The sequence below is a fragment of the Diabrotica virgifera genome, chromosome 3 (assembly GCF_917563875.1).
Source record: "Diabrotica virgifera virgifera chromosome 3, PGI_DIABVI_V3a".
Classification (NCBI taxonomy): Eukaryota; Metazoa; Arthropoda; class Insecta; order Coleoptera; family Chrysomelidae; genus Diabrotica; species Diabrotica virgifera.
The window spans coordinates 133,127,958-133,149,282 of record NC_065445.1 but is presented as its reverse complement, the minus strand read 5'-3'; the positions used below and the strand labels follow the sequence as shown (position 1 = coordinate 133,149,282).

The 21,325-nt window shown below is 32.1% G+C and overlaps 1 protein-coding gene across 1 annotated transcript in view; it reads right to left on the bottom strand.

The window, feature by feature from the left end:
* Positions 1 to 21,325, bottom strand: part of LOC114336388 (gametogenetin-binding protein 2-like) — a 74,232-nt gene that overhangs the window by 16,675 nt on the left and 36,232 nt on the right. Inside the window, exons 6-8 of the mRNA XM_050646907.1 lie at positions 12,859 to 13,157; positions 4,707 to 4,934; positions 420 to 570 (exon numbers count right to left, since the gene is read on the bottom strand). Of these exons, the coding sequence (XP_050502864.1) occupies positions 420 to 570; positions 4,707 to 4,934; positions 12,859 to 13,157 (678 nt within the window). The remainder of the gene's footprint in view (positions 1 to 419; positions 571 to 4,706; positions 4,935 to 12,858; positions 13,158 to 21,325) is intronic.

Genomic DNA, 21,325 nt, shown 5'->3' with positions numbered 1-21,325 from the left:
TGAAATCATATAATAGAAGTATAACTTCTTACGTGCGTACAAAGTACACACATTCTTTTTTTACACTAATTAAACTAAACTAAAGTTAATTAGCATCAAGTTTGTTTTATTTAAATTACAAATTACTTGAAAACTAAGAAGATTACGTAGTAAAATAATTGCTTTCAACAGATTGAATCTGGTATTACAGTTTTATCACACATGCTTGCAGTGTTGACAGTAGTTTGAACTGAAACTGAACTGAAATTCAATTTACTGTAAACTTCCAAGCTGCCTCTTAGACGAAACTACTATTTTCAGGTCATACTGCAAAACAACGAACTTAAAACTAAATCATATTTTTTTTAAATAGTTAACAATACCTGTTCTGTTAATATTTGGCAAGAAAAAAAAATAGTAAGGATTAAAATATAAATTACCTATCATCACATTTACAGGTGGCACCACACGTTGACTTTTTAACTTCCTTGACATCATTTTCACATTTGCAATCATTTATCCATAATTCATTGCTGTTACATCTTAATTTCTCTTTTTTATCGCCCGCCATTCCTATGCCTCCACCACCACCTAAAAAACGATATATTATTATATTATATACAACACAGATTATTATAAAAATTTAAATAATTCTCTTTTTTAGAAGCCTTAAAACTAGCAGAAGGGCAGACACTGAAAGGAAAGGAGTAAAAATAAATCAGTTAAAAGTGAAATAAACCATGGACCGGAATATATTGAAAATTGTGACAGTATATCAACTAGGGAACGATTATGTGACCCAAATGGATGCAGAAGGAACAAATTCACAAAGTTATGGAAAAAGGAAACGAAGCTGAGCCCTAGTAACAAATCACCAATGTATGAAAAATAAAATAAAAGATACTGTTCAAGCATTACTGAAAAAAGGAGGAACGAAATTATTTCACACTTTTGGACAGTATTAAGTCGGATTGAGAGCCATAGTTATGTTGCATCAACAAAGGGAATAAATTAAAAGAAAAATTTCTTACTAATAAAAGTTAGTAGGGACCTAAGAAGAAATGGCCTCAGAATCGTTTAGAGAAAAGTTAAGCTGGCCACTCTTATAGTAAGATATTTAAATATAGAGCACAAATGTGGAAAAGACTATACTACATTCGTAATAAAGATGCACTAGAAATAAAAAAACCAAGACATGTTGAATCTTAAGAGGAGCCCTCCCGAATCATGATTTACAATGTCTAAACTTTGTAAATCATGATTTAGAATTTTTATATACTGTACTAACGTATGTCCCCAAAGTTTTCGGAAAAAATAAATATGTATTTTCTGGTTGTAAATTAAGTTTATTTAATTAACTAAATACAGGAAATTAAGTCTACATATTTCAGGTTTATAATGTATTTTTTAGAACAGAAAGAGGCCCGTGATCTTTGATGGCACGTAAATTTGGTCTTGCATGTGCAATAAGCCTTTGGACTGTTTCTAAATCGATCTCACGAAATTTTTTGCAAAATTCTTCGCCTTACCTGATCTTCATTTTGGACTTCCGAGCCATTATTATACACCATTTGACTCAAAACAGCCCAAAACCCTTCTATAGGCCTATAGGAACATTTGGAGGGTTGCCGCGCTTGGGAACAAAATTTATGTTTTGAGCAGTTGACTAATCTGTCGTTCTCTTGGCGTAATGGTATGACGCTAGGTCGGGCCAAAATATGATTCCATCATTGCGGTGATGAGTATTTATAAACTGAACAAGCTTTGTAAGATACCTGTCAACGTAAATGTCAGCATTGAGAGCTTCGCCGCGAACACGCCCAACAAACGGCTGTGAAACACGAGCTTCTGAGATGGCACACCATACCAAAATTGTATCGGCAAATTTCACTTTTCCCTTAAACCTAACTTCGTCCGGTGCATCTTGTACATTGCGTGTATAAAGTCCGTCGTTGCCCTTCATTTCGGAATTAGAAAAAGTAAAATACTTTTCATCATCCATAATTTGAATTTTACAAGGAAAATGAATACGTCTTAATGCACGACAACATTTAGGATTTTTTTCTAACTGGGCTGGTGTGTATTTAGGGGCTTTTTTTTTCTTTTATATTGCTTTAAATTATTTCTAGAAATTGTTCTACTTGCAGTCATTCGTGAAACATTATATCTTCGGCCAACATTTCGCAAAGACTTGCCTAATTGGTTCTCTATACTCTGAATTAATCTCTGTTCCAGAGCAGAAGTTAAAACTCTTGGTCTTCCACTTTTGGGCAAATTAAGGCATGGTGTACCATTTTCGTACTCTTTAATTGTCTGGTAAATCGTTGACACAGAATTATTTAAACATTCTTACAATATCGAATTTTGGTACATGTCCAACCAAATGATAAATACTTTGATGAATATTAAGTTTGTACAACATCTTAACGAACCGTATTTGTCAAAACTTACATTGTTTATTTCGTTTAAGATGTTTACTAACTTTGGTTTACAATGGCAACTGGATCCAATGCTTCCTACCAATAATACTTTTAAATCTAAAATTTTCCAAAAACTTTAAGGCATGGTGTACCATTTTCGTACTCTTTAATTGTCTGGTAAATCGTTGACACAGAATTATTTAAACATTCTTACAATATCGAATTCTTAAAAAGACATACGTTATACTATAGGTTTTATTAATACAAAATTTTTTACATAGTAAATCATCATTCGGGGGTGCTCCTCGTACATTCAACGTGTCTTGGTTTGTTTATTTCTATTAGTGCATCTTTATTGTGATTTTAGTATAATGATACATGGTCCGTTCACTGACGGTAAAATTTTAAAGAACCGCTTAGATTGACATGAAAGGCATACTCATAGGTAACATGTCAAAGAAGAAAAGTGATATTGTACCGATGTGTGCTTTGCCATGGGGGAGAGTTTCACCCCTTCTCGGGGGTGAAAAAATATACCCTCAAAATTAGTCCGGATATGGATAAGCTGGCTCTAAGCAACTTTTGTTCTATATCATGTTTTCACTACTTTCAGACTACTTAAAGTCAATACTTTTAGGGCCGGTTGTTCGAACGCTAATCAACAATGATCACTATCAAATATTTAATTACTGTCACCAAAATTGTCAATGTCAACTTTTATTGGGTTGCTGAAAACATAATTGATTATATATTATGAGATTAGTTAATCGATTAACATAACAATTATTAACATAATTGATTAAGTAATTTCATAATTATAATTAATTATGTTTTCAGCAACCCAAACAAAGTTGACATTGACAGTTGATGATAGTAATTAAATATTTGATAATGATCATTGTTGATTAGCGTTCGAACAACCGGCCCTTAGGGCCGGTTGTTCGAACGCTAATCAACAATGATCACTATCAAATATTTAATTAATGTCAACTTTGATTGGGTTGCTGAAAACATAATTTATTATAATTATGAGATTAGTTAATCAATTAACATAATATAATTGATTTACTAATTTCATAATTGTAATCCATAATTATGTTTCCAGCAACCCAAACAAAGTTGACATTGACAGTTGTGACAGTAATTAAATATTTGATAATGATCATTTTTGATTAGCGTTCGAACAACCGGCCCTTAGAGTTATTTGCGAGTGAATATGTTCATTTTTCAACAAAAAAAAATTACGTTTTTAGACGGTTTTTCGCAAATAATTCAAAAAGTAATTATCAAAAAAAAATATTTTTAGCAAAAATATAGCTTATAAAAAAGTAAAAAAAATGATGTATGTATGAGGTCTCTAGCTAATGAAAAATAGGTTCATATTCGCCAAATTCCAAAGATAATATTTCAACGTGAAATAACCAAAAAATGAAGCACTTTTTGGGAAAAACTCATTACAACTTTTTTAAAGTGTCTAAAAAAGCTTTATTTTTGTTTTTTTAAAGAAATTTCTAGCATTAAAAGTAAGGAAGTTATACTCAAAATAAAGTTGGTCTCTTTTCTTTCGTAAAAAAATCGTGAAAATCACCCCCTAATAATTATCATCTCAAACGAAATTAATCGTTACCATTTCACAAGTTGCTTTACTCGTGTATGTATTGTTTATATAATCTGTAAGTTTCATCGGTTCAAAGTGCTTATGTTCCTACTAGGTCTAGAGAGTTCATATATACACCATTTCTTTCACTTTTATAGAAGCTATATTTTTTCTAAGAATGTTTTTTTCGATAACATACTTATTTACTAAAAATTTACTTTCGATAAAATACTTTTTGAGTTATTTATAAAAAAAACCGCCTAAAAACGTGTTTTTATGTTGAAACATGAACATATTTACTCACAAATAATTTCAAAAATATTAACTTAGTGAAAAAATGCTAGAGAACAAAAGTTGCTTAGAATCAGTCAGTTTATCCACTTCCGGGCTTATTTTGAACGTATATTTTTTCACCCCCGAGACAAGGTGAAACTCGCCCCCAGGGCAAAAGCACACATCGGCACAATATCAATTTTTTCCTTTGACATGTTAGCTATGTGTATGCCAAATTTCATGTCAATCCAAGCGGTTCTTTAAAATTTAGAGCAAAAACCGTGATTCAATGTACTAATATGGAGTAACAAGCTCTAATCACCAAACCGTTAATTAAACAAAATTTTTTAAAAAGGTAGAGAAAAATGAACGGACGATAAAAAACGTGCCGAAAAAAATAAAGATAAACATAAGAAATAACTATACATATAACTTACCTCCATTATTGAGCTTAGAAAAATCTTCATATTCGAAATTTCTTGGAACTTTGGTATCACCACAGCCCCCCGGTTGCAACTGCTCGCAGCTGTAACATCCTAAAGAATCTTCATGTTCGCTCATTTTGTCTTTGGAACAAGAACACTCTTTGTCTGTATCTTCTTTGTCATCATCATCCTGATCAAAATCATTACAATTTTCCTTGCCTTCTTTATCTACTACCTTGCCTACATAAAAAAAAATAAAATAATATATCAAATAAACTACACTAAACAATGTGAGTAATATATAGTACGTCCGCTATAACTTTTCCCATGCGGTACGATTCATTTTCAATCAAATTAAGTCAAAACAGAAAGTGAAACGTACGCCGATGTGTGTAGTATATAGTATACAGTATACAAAATGTATATACACATCGACGTTCGTTTCAATTTATGTTTTGACTTAATTTGTATTGAATCGTACCGCATGGGAAAAGTTATAGCGGACGGACTATACTATATTCCTTTTCATGACCATTTTTCAGTGCGTAACAGTTTTTCGATTTCTCTCTAACGCATTAAATTGTATGTGACAGAAAAAAAGGCACGTCGGTGATTACAGACATTTATAACATTTTTTCTAGTTATTCTAGTTGTCGATAGATGGCGCCATAATCAAAAAAGAATTATTTATTAAATAAAATAATAATATTATCAATATAATCTGTACAATTTATAAGACTATACAAATCAAAGGAAATACCATTTTATAAATGCAATAGACACAATTGATTTGTTTTTATTCCAAATTGAAAATAAAATGTGACAACTGTCAGATTTAACTAAAATGTCATGTTAGAATAAATGTCATAAATGTGTATTATCACGGACTTACCTCTTTTTCTATAATATGTGACACACTGAAAAATGGTCATGAAAAGGAGAATACATAGATAATACATATAGACTAAGAGCCGGTGTAATCATTTTAGGCATGATTAGAGCATATAACTTAAATAGTAGAAACTACAACAAAACGTATGAACACTGTACCGTCACTTTTTAGTGGCACATGCGTCGACAGTGGCGCATCAAACTTTCCACTTATGGACGGGATAAATAAATTAAAGGGTACCCTCCCTCACTACCAGAATTCAATTTTTTTCATTTTTTTAAGTTCTATGTGATTAACAAATCAGACTCAGCCTAATTTTAACACACCACCCCCTTCCAGCTACCCCCACCATCAAAAACTTCATTTTTCGTTTTTATTTTTTTTAGGTGTAGAAACATTTGTGTAGAAAATCTGACGTTTTTTTAGATGTTCTACGATTCTTCAAGGGAAAAGCAATTGCGGGGAGGCCACAGTTCTACAGTACAAAAATAATTTTTGGTATTATTTTAAGTATTAAAATTTTAAAATTAGTTTAATATTTAAATAAAAATACAATTAAACTGTTTAGATATATTTGTTTCGTTGAAATCATAATAATAGAAGTACTTACGTGAACTTCTTACGTGCGTAAAAAGTACACACACTCTTTTTTCTATGTTAATAAGTCCAAAAATATACAGGGTGAGGCAGATAAAAGTCCTATTAGAAATATCTCGAGAACTAAAGGAAACAGAATCATGAAAATTGGTATGAAGGGGTTTTGAAGAGTGATCTCTTTAATGAAAATATTTTCATCGATTTGCTACTTCCGGTTATACCGGAAGTGGCTTATAACTTCGTTTTTTAAATGGAACATCCTGTATATTTTTACATTTTTGGATTCTCCTGGATGTCTACTTTCTTAAAATATGAGGTTTTGTAATGTTATACAGGGTAGTTTGAAAGATAATTACGTTTTTTTACTTAATTTCCTAGCAATATTCACACCCTGTAGAATTGTAGTAGTTTCACATTAAAAACTCTATTTATGTTCAAATGATTTTCAATATAGTCTACTATTGTTAAAAATTGTTAGTATAGCTAAATGTTGAATTGTACTATACAGGGTTGGTCGAAACTCGGAAAGAGTATTTTCTGAGTTTTCTTAAATGGAACACCCTATATTTTATTGTTGTAGTGAAATGATATTTTATGCTACTTTTTTATTTCTTAAGCATTCCCTATACCTAACTGCTTTAATTTGTGAGTTATTGGTGATTCAAGCCAAACATTAATTTCAACAAAAAATACGTGAAATTTTATTAGGTTGGCCGTGAAAATATTCAATCACAAATAATTTTTCGAAAATAAATACCTATTAATCTAGACTGATCTTTAAAATTGCCAATAATGGTTGAGCTATCAAAATCCCTAGTTAGTTAACACTCTTGGCGCGATTAACAATTAAGCACAAACTAAAACATTTAGGTATAGGGAATGCTTAAGAAATAAAAAAGTACCATAAAATCTCTTTTCATTGCAATACTAAAATACAGGGTGTTCCATTTAAGAAAATTCAGAAAATCCTCATTCCGTGTTTCGACCAACCCTGTATACTAAAATTTAACATTTAGCTATACTAATAATTTTTAATAATAGACTATATTAAAAATCATTTTAACATAAATAGAGTTTTTGATATCCAACTACTATAATTCTACAGGGTGTGAAATTTGCTATGAAATTAATAAAAAAACATAATTAGCTTTTAACCTACCCTGTATAACATTACAAAACCGCATATTTTAAAAAAGAAGACATCGAGTAGAATCTAAAAATGTAAAAATATACATGGTGTTCCATTTAAAAAAAAAACGAAGTTTTAAGCAACTTCCGGTATAACCGGAAGTGGAAAATTGATGAAAATATTTTCATTAAATAGATCACCCTTCAAAACCCCTTCATTCACATTTTCATGATTCTGTTGACTTTAGTTCTCTATTTCTAATAGGCCAGTTATCTGCCTCACCCTATATATAAAAACTATTTAAAAAGTCAGTACAACTATAATCTAACTTTTGTCTCTGGCTGCACAACTTTTAAAACAAACTTAACAAACATAACCATAAATAAAAATGACAACAATACATTCTTTAAACACATCCGCCATATTGAATAATTTTTGTCATGTCGTTGGAATGCCCAATTAGACCGAACGTATAACGTATCTGCGCGTAGGGTTAACAATTTTTGATGAATTCGCGCACATTTACCCACAATCCCAACATTTTTCCCAATCGCGCCTACAGAAGTACAACTTCAAAAATTAGACCTGCAGCCATCCCCAAAAAAATTATACACTTTTTTCCGAAAAAAAAAAAATTTTTTTTGAGGTTACGTATATTCAACCTACTGGTCCATAAAAAATAGACATGTTTTGTAAAAGCCTCAACTACGCCTGTAAATTTTTTGAAATTTTTAAATTTATTGCATTCCACCTAAAAAAATAAAAACAACAAATGAAGTTTTTGATGGTGGGGGAAGGGGTGGTGGGTTAAAATTAGGCTGTCTTATTTGTTAATCACATAGAACTTAAAAAAATGAAAAAATTGAATTCTGGTAGTAAGGGAGGGTACCTTTTAATTTATTTATCCCGTCCATAAATGGAAAGTTTGATGCGCCACTGTCGACGCATGTGCCACTAAAAAGTGACGGTACAGTGTTCATACGTTTTCTTTTAGGTTCTACTATTTAATTTATAGACTCTTATCGTGCTTAAAATGATAAGCAAATTTCACCTGTATCGGCTCTTAGTGTCATAAACTAAGCACCAAAATTAACGCACCAGCTAAAAAATGGGACACTTTTGATGTCTCGTATTTCCTAAACTTCTTGTCCGATTTGAATGATTTTTTTAGTATGTTATAGTTTTATTCTTCAGGAATATCGATGTAATAATATTATTGCTAAAGAGATAAGTGTCATTGTATACCGGGTGTAACAATGATAGTGCGTTTTTTCCTTAAAGTTTGGAATACCCTGTGGAATATTCTAGCGTATATAAAATATTTAAATTAAAACTCAACTGTAACCTTAGGTTTTCTTAACATTTTGCTTTTTGATTCATTCGCTTATGTTGGATAATAAAAAAGTTAGGTACTTTAACAACTAGCAATGTTAATCATCAATACAGTGTGTTTTTAAATAAGTGCGACAAACTTTAAGGGCTAATTCTGCATGAAAAAATAATGACCGTTTGCTTTATAAACATATGTCCGCAAATGGTTTGTTTCCGAGGTACGGGATATTGAATTTTTTCTTACAAACTGACGATTAAATTATTGCTCTAAAACTGAGATATACAGGGTGAGGCAAATAAAGGGCCTATTAGAAATATCTCGAGAACTAAAGGCAACAGAATCATGAAAATTGGAATAAAGGGGTTTTGAAGGATGATCTATTAAATGAAAATATTTTCATCTCTTTGCAACTTCCGGTTATACCGGAAGTTGCTTATAACTTCGTTTTTTTTAATGGGACACCCTGTATATTTTTACATTTTTTGATTCTCTTCGATGTCTTCTTTCTTAAAGAATGAGGTTTTGTAATATTATACAGGGTATTTTAAAAGATAATTACGTTTTTTTATTAATTTCGTAGCAAAATTAACACCCTGTAGAATTGTAGTAGTTTGACATCTAAAACTCTACTTACGTTCAAATGATTTTTAATATACTCTACTATTGTTAAAAATCATTAGTGTAGCTAAATTTTTAATTTTAATATACAGGGTTGGTCGAAACTCGGAATGAGTATTTTCTGAGTTTTCTTAAATGGAACACCCTGTATTTTAGTATTGTAATGAAATGATATTTTATGGTACTTTTTTATTTCTTAAGCATTCCCTATACCTAACTGCTTTAATTTGTGCTTAATTGTTAATCGCACCAACAATCTTAACTAAGTAGGTATTTCGATAGCTAAACCATTATTGGTAATTTTAAGGACCAGTCTGGATTAATATGTATTTATTTCTGAAAAATTATTTGGGATTGAGTATTTTCACGGCCAACCTAATAAAATTTTACGTATTTTTTGTTGCAATTAATGTTTAGCTTGAATCACCAATAACTCACAAATTAAAGCAGTTAGGTATAGGGAATGCTTAAGAAATAAAAAGTACTATAAAATATCATTTCACTACAATACAAAAATACAGGGTGTTCTATTTAAGAAAACTCAGAAAATACTCATTCCGAGTTTCGACCAACCCTGTATACTAAAATTAAAAATTTAGCTATACTAATGATTCTTAACAATAGTAGAGTATATTAAAAATCATTTGAACGTAAGTAGAGTTTTAGATGTCAAACTACTACAATTCTACAGGGTGTGAATGTTGCTACGAAATTAATAAAAAAAACGTAATTATCTTTTAAAATATGTACCCTGTATAATATTACAAAACCTTATATTTAAGAAAGAAGACATCGAAGAGAATCCAAAAATGTAAAAATATACAGGGTGTCCCATTTAAAAAAACGAAGTTATAAGCAACTTCCGGTATAACCGGAAGTTGCAAAGAGATGAAAATATTTTCATTTAATAGATCATCCTTCAAAACCCCTTTATTCCAATTTTCATGATTCTGTTGCCTTTAGTTCTCGAGATATTTCTAATAGACCAGTTATCTGCCTCACCCTATATACAAATGAAATTTGGTAGGTTTTAAGGGGGTAGTTATTGAGCATATTTTGACATACAATTAAAAATTTTTAAACTCAGATGGAGACAACAAGTGGAAGAAGACTTAAGAAGTATGGAAATTAGAAATATAGGAAGGAAAATCAGAGAAAGAGAAGAATGGAGAAAGGTAGTGGAAACAGCGAAGTCACACCAGCAACTGTAAAACCAAACTCAGAATGGGATGATCCCCCACAAAAAGGATCTTCAAGTGAAAACAGCTTCAGCTGCTTCGGGAGCGTATAGCTTGTATATATATACAGTATGTCCCTGTAAGTTGTATCCATATGGAAAACTTTTTTATTATTAATTTTACGAAAAAAAGTTATTCTTCATAAAAAGCTCTGCATGGTCCAAAACCTAAGATTTAACCATCAAATATCAAATTTTTTGAATATTATACGAGGTATGTCACAAAGTTTGAATTTCACTCAGGAGTAAAGTAGCTTTATTTTTCACAATATTAAAAATTGCTATTAGGGAAAATTGTTTGAAATTAAAAACTATATTCTAATATGCAATTACATCCTTCTAATTCAAAAAAGTTTTTGATAAATTATGGATAACTAACATTATTTTCAGTTATTTCAATTTAGATAACTCTTTTATTATTAATTTTTCGAAAAAAAGTGATTGTTAATAAAAAGTTTTGCATGGTCTAAAACCTAAAATACAACCATCTTATATCAAATTTTATCAATTTTATACGAGGTATGTCAAAAAATATGAATTTCGCTCAATAGTAACACACGTTATTTTTCACAATATCGAAAATTCCTATTATGAAAAGTTATTTAGAATTAAAAACTATGTTTCAGTATGTAATTACATCCTTCTAATTGAAATATTCTGAACTATAAAGGTACTTTACTTTTGATCTAAATTTATCTTTTTTGACATACCTCGTATAAAATTGATAAAATTTGATATAAGATGGTTGTATTTTAAGTTTTAGACCATCCAGAACTTTTTATTAAGAATCACTTTTTTTCGTAAAATTAATAATAAAAGAGTTATCAGAATTAAAATAACTGAAAATAATGTAAGTTATCCATAATTTTTCAAAAAAAAAAAAATTTACACTTAGAAGGATGTAATTGCATATTAGAATATAGTTTTTAATTCCAAACAACTTTTCATAATAGGAAATTTCAATATTGTGAAAAATAAAGCTACTTTACTCTTGAGTGAAATTCAAACTTTTTGACATATCTCGTATAATATTCAAAAAATTTGATATTTGATGGTTAAATCTTAGGTTTTGGACCATGCAGAGCTTTTTATGAAGAATAACTTTTTTTTGAAAAATTAATAATAAAAAAGTTTTCCATATGGATACAACTTACAGGGACATACTGTATATTAAAAATTTTATATTCATCATTGGCGTGCATATGGGTATAAACATTTTAGATACATCCCGTATGCACGCCAATGGTGAATATAAAACTCTTGATTGTATGTCAAAAAATGCGCAATAACTACCTCTTAAAACCTACCAAATTTTATTTGCATATCTCAACCGGTTTTAGAGCAATAGATAAATCGTCAGTTTGTAAGAAAAAATTCATCAGCCCGTATCTCGACAACGAAGCATTTGTGGACATATGTTTATAAAGCAAACGGTCATTATTTTTTTTATGCAGAATTACCCCTTAAAGTTTGTTGTCCTTATTTAGAAACACCTTGTATTGATGAATAACATGGCTAGTTGTTAAAGTGCCTAACTTTTTTATTATCCCACATAAGCGAATAAATAAAAAAGAAAAATGTTAAGAAAGCCTAATGCTACAGTTGAGTTTTAATTTAAATATTTTATATACGCTAGAATATTCCACAGGGTATTCCAAACTTTGAGAAAAAAACACACTATCATTGTTACACCCGGTATACAATGGCATTTGCTTGTTTAGCGATAATATTATTACATCGATATTCTTGAAGAATAAAGCTATAACACACTAAAAAATCACTAAAATCGGACAACGGGTTTAGGAAATACGAGACATCAAAAGTGTCCCATTTTTTAGCTCGTGCGTTAATTTTGGTGCTTAGTGTATTATACAGAATCGAAAAGAATTTAACGTAGGTAGTAGGTATGCACTTTAAACGGTAGGAAGTGAGAGAATCATAATATGTATTTAAAACGACATAGTGATATTACGTTCAAATTCCTTGACAAAATTTAATAGTGGAAGTAATTCAAGAGAAGTTCAACATTGTTGCTAAACATTGTTTTTATTTGACATTGTCGTCTTTTTTAACATTTGAAAAATGTGCCAAGACAATAAAATTTGGGGAATTGATTTATATGGCAGCTTAAAAAATAAGATTTACTAATGTTTTGTATTTTGAGAACAATTTCCGGAGTTGAAATCGAAACGGCAAAAGAAACTTATTATAAAATTAAATTATGGTTTACTCCCAATAAAAACAGTAAATTGCTTTAAGATACCGCAAGAAAAAAGAATTTTAAATAACATTATCGCATCAATCTCTCTGTCGGACCTTCAGATGAGGGACGGGCATGTGTCCTATAGTTTTACTTACCCTTTTTACGCTTGCGTTTGATCTTCTTCTGTTCCCTTCTGATTTGTTTCTGTTGTTCTTCACGTTCGAACTCCGCATAGAGTAATTCTAATTGCGATACGCCCCTTATCCGTTCTACAGCAGTCTCGAAACTACGGCTTAACGTGTGAACAGCAACGGCAGCGAACACTTGACAGGTACATTCTTCTTCACGCATCCTCATGTAGATACGATGCAAACGTTCATACATGCAAATACCTAAACATGTCAGTACTTCCTCTTGGGCGATTTCAAGAGTTTTAGCATGTCTCTCTCTACGACTGCAAAAAATGATTTAATTATGAGCTTTAAAAATAAATGAAATAACTGTTGTAATTTATTTTTAACATGTAAAGGTTATCTAAGAAAAAAGGAAAATAAATATGTATTCACAAATCTGTATTTACATATGTATTTACAAATACCTGGACAGAATAAATGCATCACTTATAACAGTTTTAATGGTTGTCTTTTACATTCTCTTTTTTATATATTACAACAAAAAATTGAGGAGGGTGATGTGTGATGTATACATAAATTCTGATCATGTAGACATGACATAAATTCTGATCATGTACCAGTTGTAGGTAATTTCAAAGTCAGAATGAAGAGGGTTACAAGTAAGTCGATGAAGAGGTATGATATTAGAAAAATGAAAGATCCCAATGTTCAACTGAAGGTGAGTGAAAATCTTAATACAAAGATGCTAAAATGCAGAAATGCAGGAACTATAGATGAAAGTCTAACCATCATACAAGAAACAGTGAGAGAAATAAAAGAAAGATACAGAGAAACGGAAATCGTGGATGACCGATGAAATACTCGAGCTTATGGATCAGAGAAAAAAGAACAAAGAAAATCTCAAAGAATATAAAAGAATACATACCATCGTCAGAAGAAAGATAAGAGAAGCAAAAGAGAAACAAAAAACAGAGCAATGTCAAGAAATAGAGGAGTATCAGAGTCGATATGACAATTTCAATGTACATCGAAAGGTGAAGGAAATATCTGGAAAGTTCCGAAAACGCAGCAGCGGAAAAATAACAGATGATGAAGGCAATCTTGCCATAACCAAAGAAGATAAAAAGAAAGTATGGGAAGAATATTTGGGGAAACTTTTCCACTACCTTGGAACAGGAAAAGAACCCACCATTGAAGATAATTCAGGTCCCGAAATCCTACCAGAAGAAGTAACCACAGCCATCAGACAAATGAAGGATGGAAAGGCACCGGGACTTGATGAAATACCTGCAGAACTGCTAAAGCTATTAGATGGAGCACAAATAAAAATAATAGCTGAAATATTTAATAACATATACAAGGCTGGAGAAATACCAGCAGAGTGGCTCAAATCTGAGTTTGTTCCGTTGACCAAAAAACCAGGAGCAAAAGTTTGTGAAGACTATAGGACCATAAGCCTAATGAGCCATCTTCTCAAGCTGTTTTTAAAAGTCATCCATAATAGAATTTACCGAAAATGCGAAGAACAAATTGCGCCCAATCAGTTTGGATTGTGTGTTTTTGTGTTTCATTGGCACTGGTTTTCACAACCAACTGGCCAGTCAATTTCAAGTTTTTGTAGACTATAACTTATCACTAGCTCAGGGGAGTAATCTGTAGTGTGTGTGTTGAGTAAGTGTCTTGTTACTTTGCAAAGTCGACGTCATTGTCTTTGCAAAGAGACGTTAATTGTATCCGAACGTCTGCGGATTTGTGAACGCCGTTGGTACGAGGGAGGCTTTTTAGCGTGCAGGTGTTGTTTCAGAAATGTAGAGATGTCAGCTACGTTTTTGCATGCCTGATTGACTACAAAAAGGCTTTCGATAGAGTCCGACATGAACAAATGATGGAAGTGCTGAAGAGGACAGGGATTGACGGAAGAGACCTGAAAATAATAGCTAACCTGTATTGGAATCAATCAGCAGTGCTCCGAAAATAGATGGAGAATATACAGATCAGGTCAAAATCTTAAGGGGAGTGAGACAGGGATGCATAATTTCCGCTGATATTCAATCAGTACTCAGAGCACATTTTTGAAGAGGCTCTAAAAGATATTGATGAAGGCATCTCAATAAATGGAGTCAAGCTCAGTAACCTGCGATATGCAGATGATACAATAGTGTTTTCCAATACCATAGAAAGGCTGCAAAACTTAATGAATAAAATAACTGAAACCAGTGGAACATATGGACTCACCAGCAAAACCAAGCTAATGATCATCAGCAAGCAAAACATAACTGGAGTAAATCTGTATGTGAACCAAATGAGCATTGAACGTCTCTCACAATACAACTATTTGGGAACTATAATCAATGAGTCGTGGGACAATACTCAAGAGATTAAATGTCGCATCGGAAAAGCAAAGAGTGCATTATTGACTATGAGCTCTGTGTTCAAGAGCCATGACATCACTCTAAAAACAAAAATAAGGCTCCTTAAATGTTACGTGTACTCAGTGCTTCTATACGGAGTAGAAACGTGGACATTGAAGGCGGAAACTCTATCGAAACTTTAAGCTTTTGAGCTATGGTTGTACAGAAGGATCCTGAAGATACCATGGACAGACAAAGTCACCAATGAAGAAGTACTACGGAGGATGAACACAACCGCAGATTTAGTCAACATCGTGAAGGGCCGTAAGCTGCAGTACTTGGGGCATATAATGAGAAATCAAGGCAGATACGAGCTACTCCAGTGCATTTTACAAGGTAAAATTGAAGGAAAAAGGGCCCCAGGACGAAGAAGAATATCATGGCTTGCTAACCTGAGAGCATGGTATAGAAAGACCTCAACATAACTATTCCGTATAGCAACTAACAAAGTCATCATAGCCAGAATGATCGCCAACGTTCGGAACGGACAGGCACCCTAAGAAGAATGTATACATGTAACAGAATCTACTAATGGTACGAGGTGCGAATCAAATTTATTAGTAAGAAAAGCAAAATAATATCGATCCACAACATTGTAACAACTTCCTTTACATTTCTGTAAGTAATACGCGGTTGTCTACTATGAGCCAGAGAACGAATGTCAGAACATCTTTCGAATAAAACTCGAAATTTGAATACGTTTATCAAAATGCTACGTCTGGTCAACTCCTCTCTATGCAGTTGAGACGTGGGCCCTTAAAACATCATCCGTGAATAAATTGTAGGCCTTTGAAAAGTGGATTTACCGGAGAATCCTCAAACACCTCAAATTAAGTGCTGTATATAAGAGACAGGGAACAAGAACTTTTCAAGACAGTGAATGTTAGAAAAACATCATACCTATAATAGAATCGCAATAAAGATGCACTAGAAATAAACAAACCAAGACCCGTTGAATGTTACGAGGAGCACTCCCGAATCATGATTTACATACAATGTATTGTAATAAAACGAGCGATTTCGTATTTATTTACGACTTTATTATTTATTTATATAAGCTTTCTTTATAAATCTCTAGCTTAAACTGAACTGTATTTACAAAATCCGTGTCGTTATATACTCTAGCCGTTATTCTGGAACAATCCAGACTTCGCCACCTCTAGCTATCAGCTCGGTCCACCTGACTGAGGTAGGTTCTCGAACACCGTTCTTTACCCCTCCGCCGCCGCCGCCACGAATATTCGATTACGTCATTCTTACACGTCTCGATTTGTGTACTGATATACGGGGGATCGGCCAAGAGTTCTCTTTCGTTACAGTATAAAATTTGCAAATCAGGATTTGGTATCATGATTTACAATGAACATATGTTACAGTTCAAGTTGATTCTCAGTTAGAGTTGACTCCAACTAGTTGACTCCAACTAGAGTTGACTCCAACTAGTTGGAGTCAACTCCAACTGAAACGAGCAGTAAAAGTTGATTTTAAAAATTTAAATCAACTTTTACTAGTTGGAGTTGACTCTTCCTGGATCGATTCAGTAAATGTTGATTATACGAAAATCTCAAGTGCATTTTTGATGAGTGTGCGTTTCTTGTTTTGACCGTTTCAACTACTGAACAGTCTGTAACGTCGCCCCCGTTAGGTAAATTATTCTGATTCGATTTTTTGCACAAGCTTACTCAAAGAAATACATCCGTATAACAATCCTTATAACAAATACACAGGGTGTCACGCGGTACCGCGGTCGAAAAATTGTTTAACCAATTTTTGTTAATCAAATTCACAAAAATAATTTTTATCTACTCTATCTCATATTATGTAAAAATGTAAAGGTTTTATTGTGTGAAAATTGTAAATATAGATAGCAGTACATGAAGGGTTTAAAGTGTGTCTGAAGTAACAATGTATTTTAAATAGGTTTTACTTTTTCGCACTGTTTTTTAGCACACTTTCATATAATTAAACACCCTTAACTTTCGCCTTCGGGAGGAAATCAGACACGCCCTTGCAACGGCAACTGAAATGCTCACAAAACAGCGACCACGGAAGCAAAGATGGATGACAGAGGAAATATTGGATTTAATGGATGAAAGAAGAAAATGCAAACAGCACAAAGCAATGTACAAAGTATTAAATAGAACCATTAAACAAAAAATAAAAATTGCAAAAGAAAAATGGATAACAGAACAATGTGAAGAAATCGAAAACTTAATAATATAAAAAAACATGATGACTTCCATCTGTATAAGAAACTCAAGGAATTCACAGGCACGACATACTCACAAGGACCAAATAATCTAATCAACGCAGAAGGCAAACTAATTTCAAGCCCTGAAGAACAAATAAACATGTGGGAAGACTATATAAAGGAACTCTTCTATGACATCAGAGAATCTCCTACATTAAATAGCGAAAACGACGAAGGTCTTCCAATACTGAAGTCCGAACTGGAATATGCTCTACGTCAACTAAAAAACAACAAATCTGTAGGTAAAGATGAAATACCAGCTGAGCTATTGAAGTTAATCAACGAGGAAAACTTAGACCTTCTTCTTGGACTATTTAATAATGTTTACAATACAGGGACTATCCCTAAAATATGGCTTGAATCAGTCTTCATACCACTGCCGAAAAAGAAGAACGCCAAATTATGCCAGGACTTCCGCCTTATAAGTCTATTAAATAACATTCTGAAGCTTTTCTTGCGTATCATACAGAACAGAATATATTATAAAAAATGTGATGAGGTCACCGGTCAAGAACAATTTGGCTTCAGGAAAGGTATGGGGACACGAGAAGCAATATTCTGTCTTCAAACTCTGGCACAAAGATACAAAGATCAGCAAGCAGACCTTTTTATCTGTTTCATAGATTTTGAGAAAGCGTTCGATAGGGTGAAGCACAAGACCTTGATAGAAAGATTGAACGACATCGGAGTCGACAAAAGAGATTCTAAAATTATAGAGGCTATTTATTGGAATCAGACAGCAATCATAAAGACCAATGGTAATACGTCAAGGCCAATTGAAATACAACGAGGTGTTAGACAGGGTTGTGTGCTATCACACATACTTTTAACGTCTACTCTGAGGTAATATTTGCGAACTCTTTATCGCACTCTTCAGAAGGAATCAGGATAAACGGTCAGAGAGTAAATAACATCCGCTATGCAGACGACATAGTATTCATGACTGACTCGGACCATAGTCTGCAGATACTGTTGGATAGGGATACTGAGAGTTGAGAAACTCTCAGTAACTACTGAGAACGGGTTACTAATCGCGGCAGGTAAAGTAACATTCTTCTTTCAATACAACAAAGTGTTACTTTACTGCCGAAAATAAGGGCAAATGAGTCACATCGTGTCATGGTATTTGAATGAAATATATCAGTTTACAACGGGTTACAAAAGTGATTTTAGTATCAATAAATAGAGTTTGAAATTCTGAATCTGTGTATAAAAATTGTTTAGTATTTTAACGACATATAAGGCCATATAACGTAACTAAAGCGTGATTTATGATTCTAAACCTGTTCAAGAAAAACGAGTGATTATTAATTGATGATAAGATAACTAATTACTTCTGTTGGATTTGCTAAACTAGTTTCTCCAGTGGTGTCCGGTCATTAAAATGGAAAAGTGTTCGAATTGTAAAGGTGATTTTGATATGAATCAGATATTTTCCTGTGATAGCTGTAAAAATCTATTATGTATGGAATGTGGTGATCTAACGGCATCAGAGATCAAGTGTTTACAGTTAAAAACCAAACGAAAATTGAAATTTTATTGTGATGCCTGTGAGGAAGGTTTTTATAAAGTTCCAATGCTTATTAAGGAGGTTGTTGAGATGAAAGAAAATCTTAATAAATTATTAGATCAACGTAACACTAGTACTGCCAGTCCGGTAAACACTGTTGATAATTGTAGTATGAAGGATGTTATTTCGGAGTTGTGGGACAGACAAAATAGAGCAAACAATATAATTATATACAACATCAATGAATCGAACAAAAACATTCAGAGCGAACGTAATAAAGAGGATAATGCAGTGGTTAAAAAGGTTTTGGAAAATTTTTCAATAGAAAAAGACAATCTAAAAGTATTTCACATTGGTAAATTCACGGTCAACAAAGCTCGGCCAGTTAAAGTTATTTTAAAATCTAATGAAGATGTTAAACAAATATTAAAAAATAAAAAGGAGATTAAAGTTCCTGGAGTAAAAATTTCGGCAGATGAAACTAAGCTTCAAAGAGAATACTTCCAGAAAATAAAGAAAGACCTTGAAAACATCACTGCAGCAGGGGATAATACCAAAACTATTAAATACATTAATAACAAACCCACTATTGTTAATAATAATCGACTTATTAGAAGAAAAAACTAAAATATGACCCTAGTATACGTATACGTCTTAATACTGATATATTGTATTTAAATGCCCAAAGTCTTCTATGCAATAAAGATCAAATTGAAGGATGTTTGGTTCCATATGATCCTAAATTAATCTTGGTAAGTGAAGCTAGAATAACCAATGACATTGAAGATGTCGAAATTAACATTGAGGGGTACAATGCAGTAAGATGTGATTCGACGAGTCGTCATACTGGTGGTGTTAATATCTATGTAAAAAACTGTTTTCACTACTCAGTACTCTGTTTTTAAAACTTTTACTCTGGAGGGAAACTATTGGTGCAAATTTATAAAAATAGCAATTGGTTCGTCTCTAGTGGTTGTTGGTTGTCTGTACCACTCTCCATCTTCCTCTGATGCAATATTTCTGGATAAATTTGTGGATATTTGTGAACTTTTTGCATCTGATTCTTTATGTATTTTAGTAGGGGATTTTAATTTGGATTACTTAAGCAACAGTTTTTATACTAATAAAATTAAAAATATACTAACAATGTATGGGATTAGCCAGCTAACTGCTGAGCCCACCAGAATTACTAATGTAAGTAAAACTCTTCTTGATTATGTGTTAGTTAATCAAAATAATTGCGTATCTGATATCCATTCTTCACCTGCAATTACCGATCATTCAGTAATTTCAGTGAATTTTTCAAACTGTATTAATAACTTTACTAATTTATCAAGATCTTTTAGGAACTTAAGTAGTACTAATATGAATAAAATTAAAACTGATTTGATTGCATACCGTTGGACTTTGGATAATGTTGATGTAAATATTTTATACCAAGAGTTACATGATACTTGTGGTAGAACATTAAATAATGTAGCTCCCATCCAAACGTGTAGTTATAGGAATCACTTGCCATGGTTTGATAATGAAGTAGCCAATAAAATTAAAGCTAGGGATAGCAGCTACAAGGTGTTTAAGAATTCTTTGGGTCAAGAGAGGGATAATAATTGGTTAACTTTTAAAAAACTTAGAAATGAGGTTGTGAATGTGTTGAAAGTCAAAAAGGACCAATACTACTTTGATAAAATTGACAGAAATAAAAATAACTCTAAATTAATGTGGAGGACTTTAAAAAAATTAGTTAACAGGAACGGTCGGGATTTTCCAAATAATATAGAATTTGAGTTTAATGGTCAGAAAAGCGTATGTCAGGATAAGGTGGACATTGCAAACAATTTTAATGTGTATTATGTTAATAGCATAGAGGATATAGTTAACAGTATGGAATTACAAGATTCTTGGATTAACGTTAATAGTAATTTATATATGCCCTTTACAAAATTTAAATTAATATCACTTTCTGACCTAAGACACATCATTAACTCTCTTGATAGTAAGTACAATCCACAAGACATTCTTTGTGGTAAAATTATTAAAGAAGTATTTGAAACCATAGGTCATGTTATTTTAAATTTAATTAATACTTCCCTAGATGGTGGCATTGTTCCATCTGACTTAAAAATAAGTACAGTTGTTCCTATCCCTAAAGTGACAAATACTATTAAGGCGAGCGAATTTAGACCTATCAACATGTTACCGGCTTTGGAGAAAGTATTGGAAACGGTTGTATACGAGCAAATTCTTGATCACATAGATTTGAACCATATTTTAATTAATCATCAATCTGGTTTTCGTAAGAATCATTCATGTGAA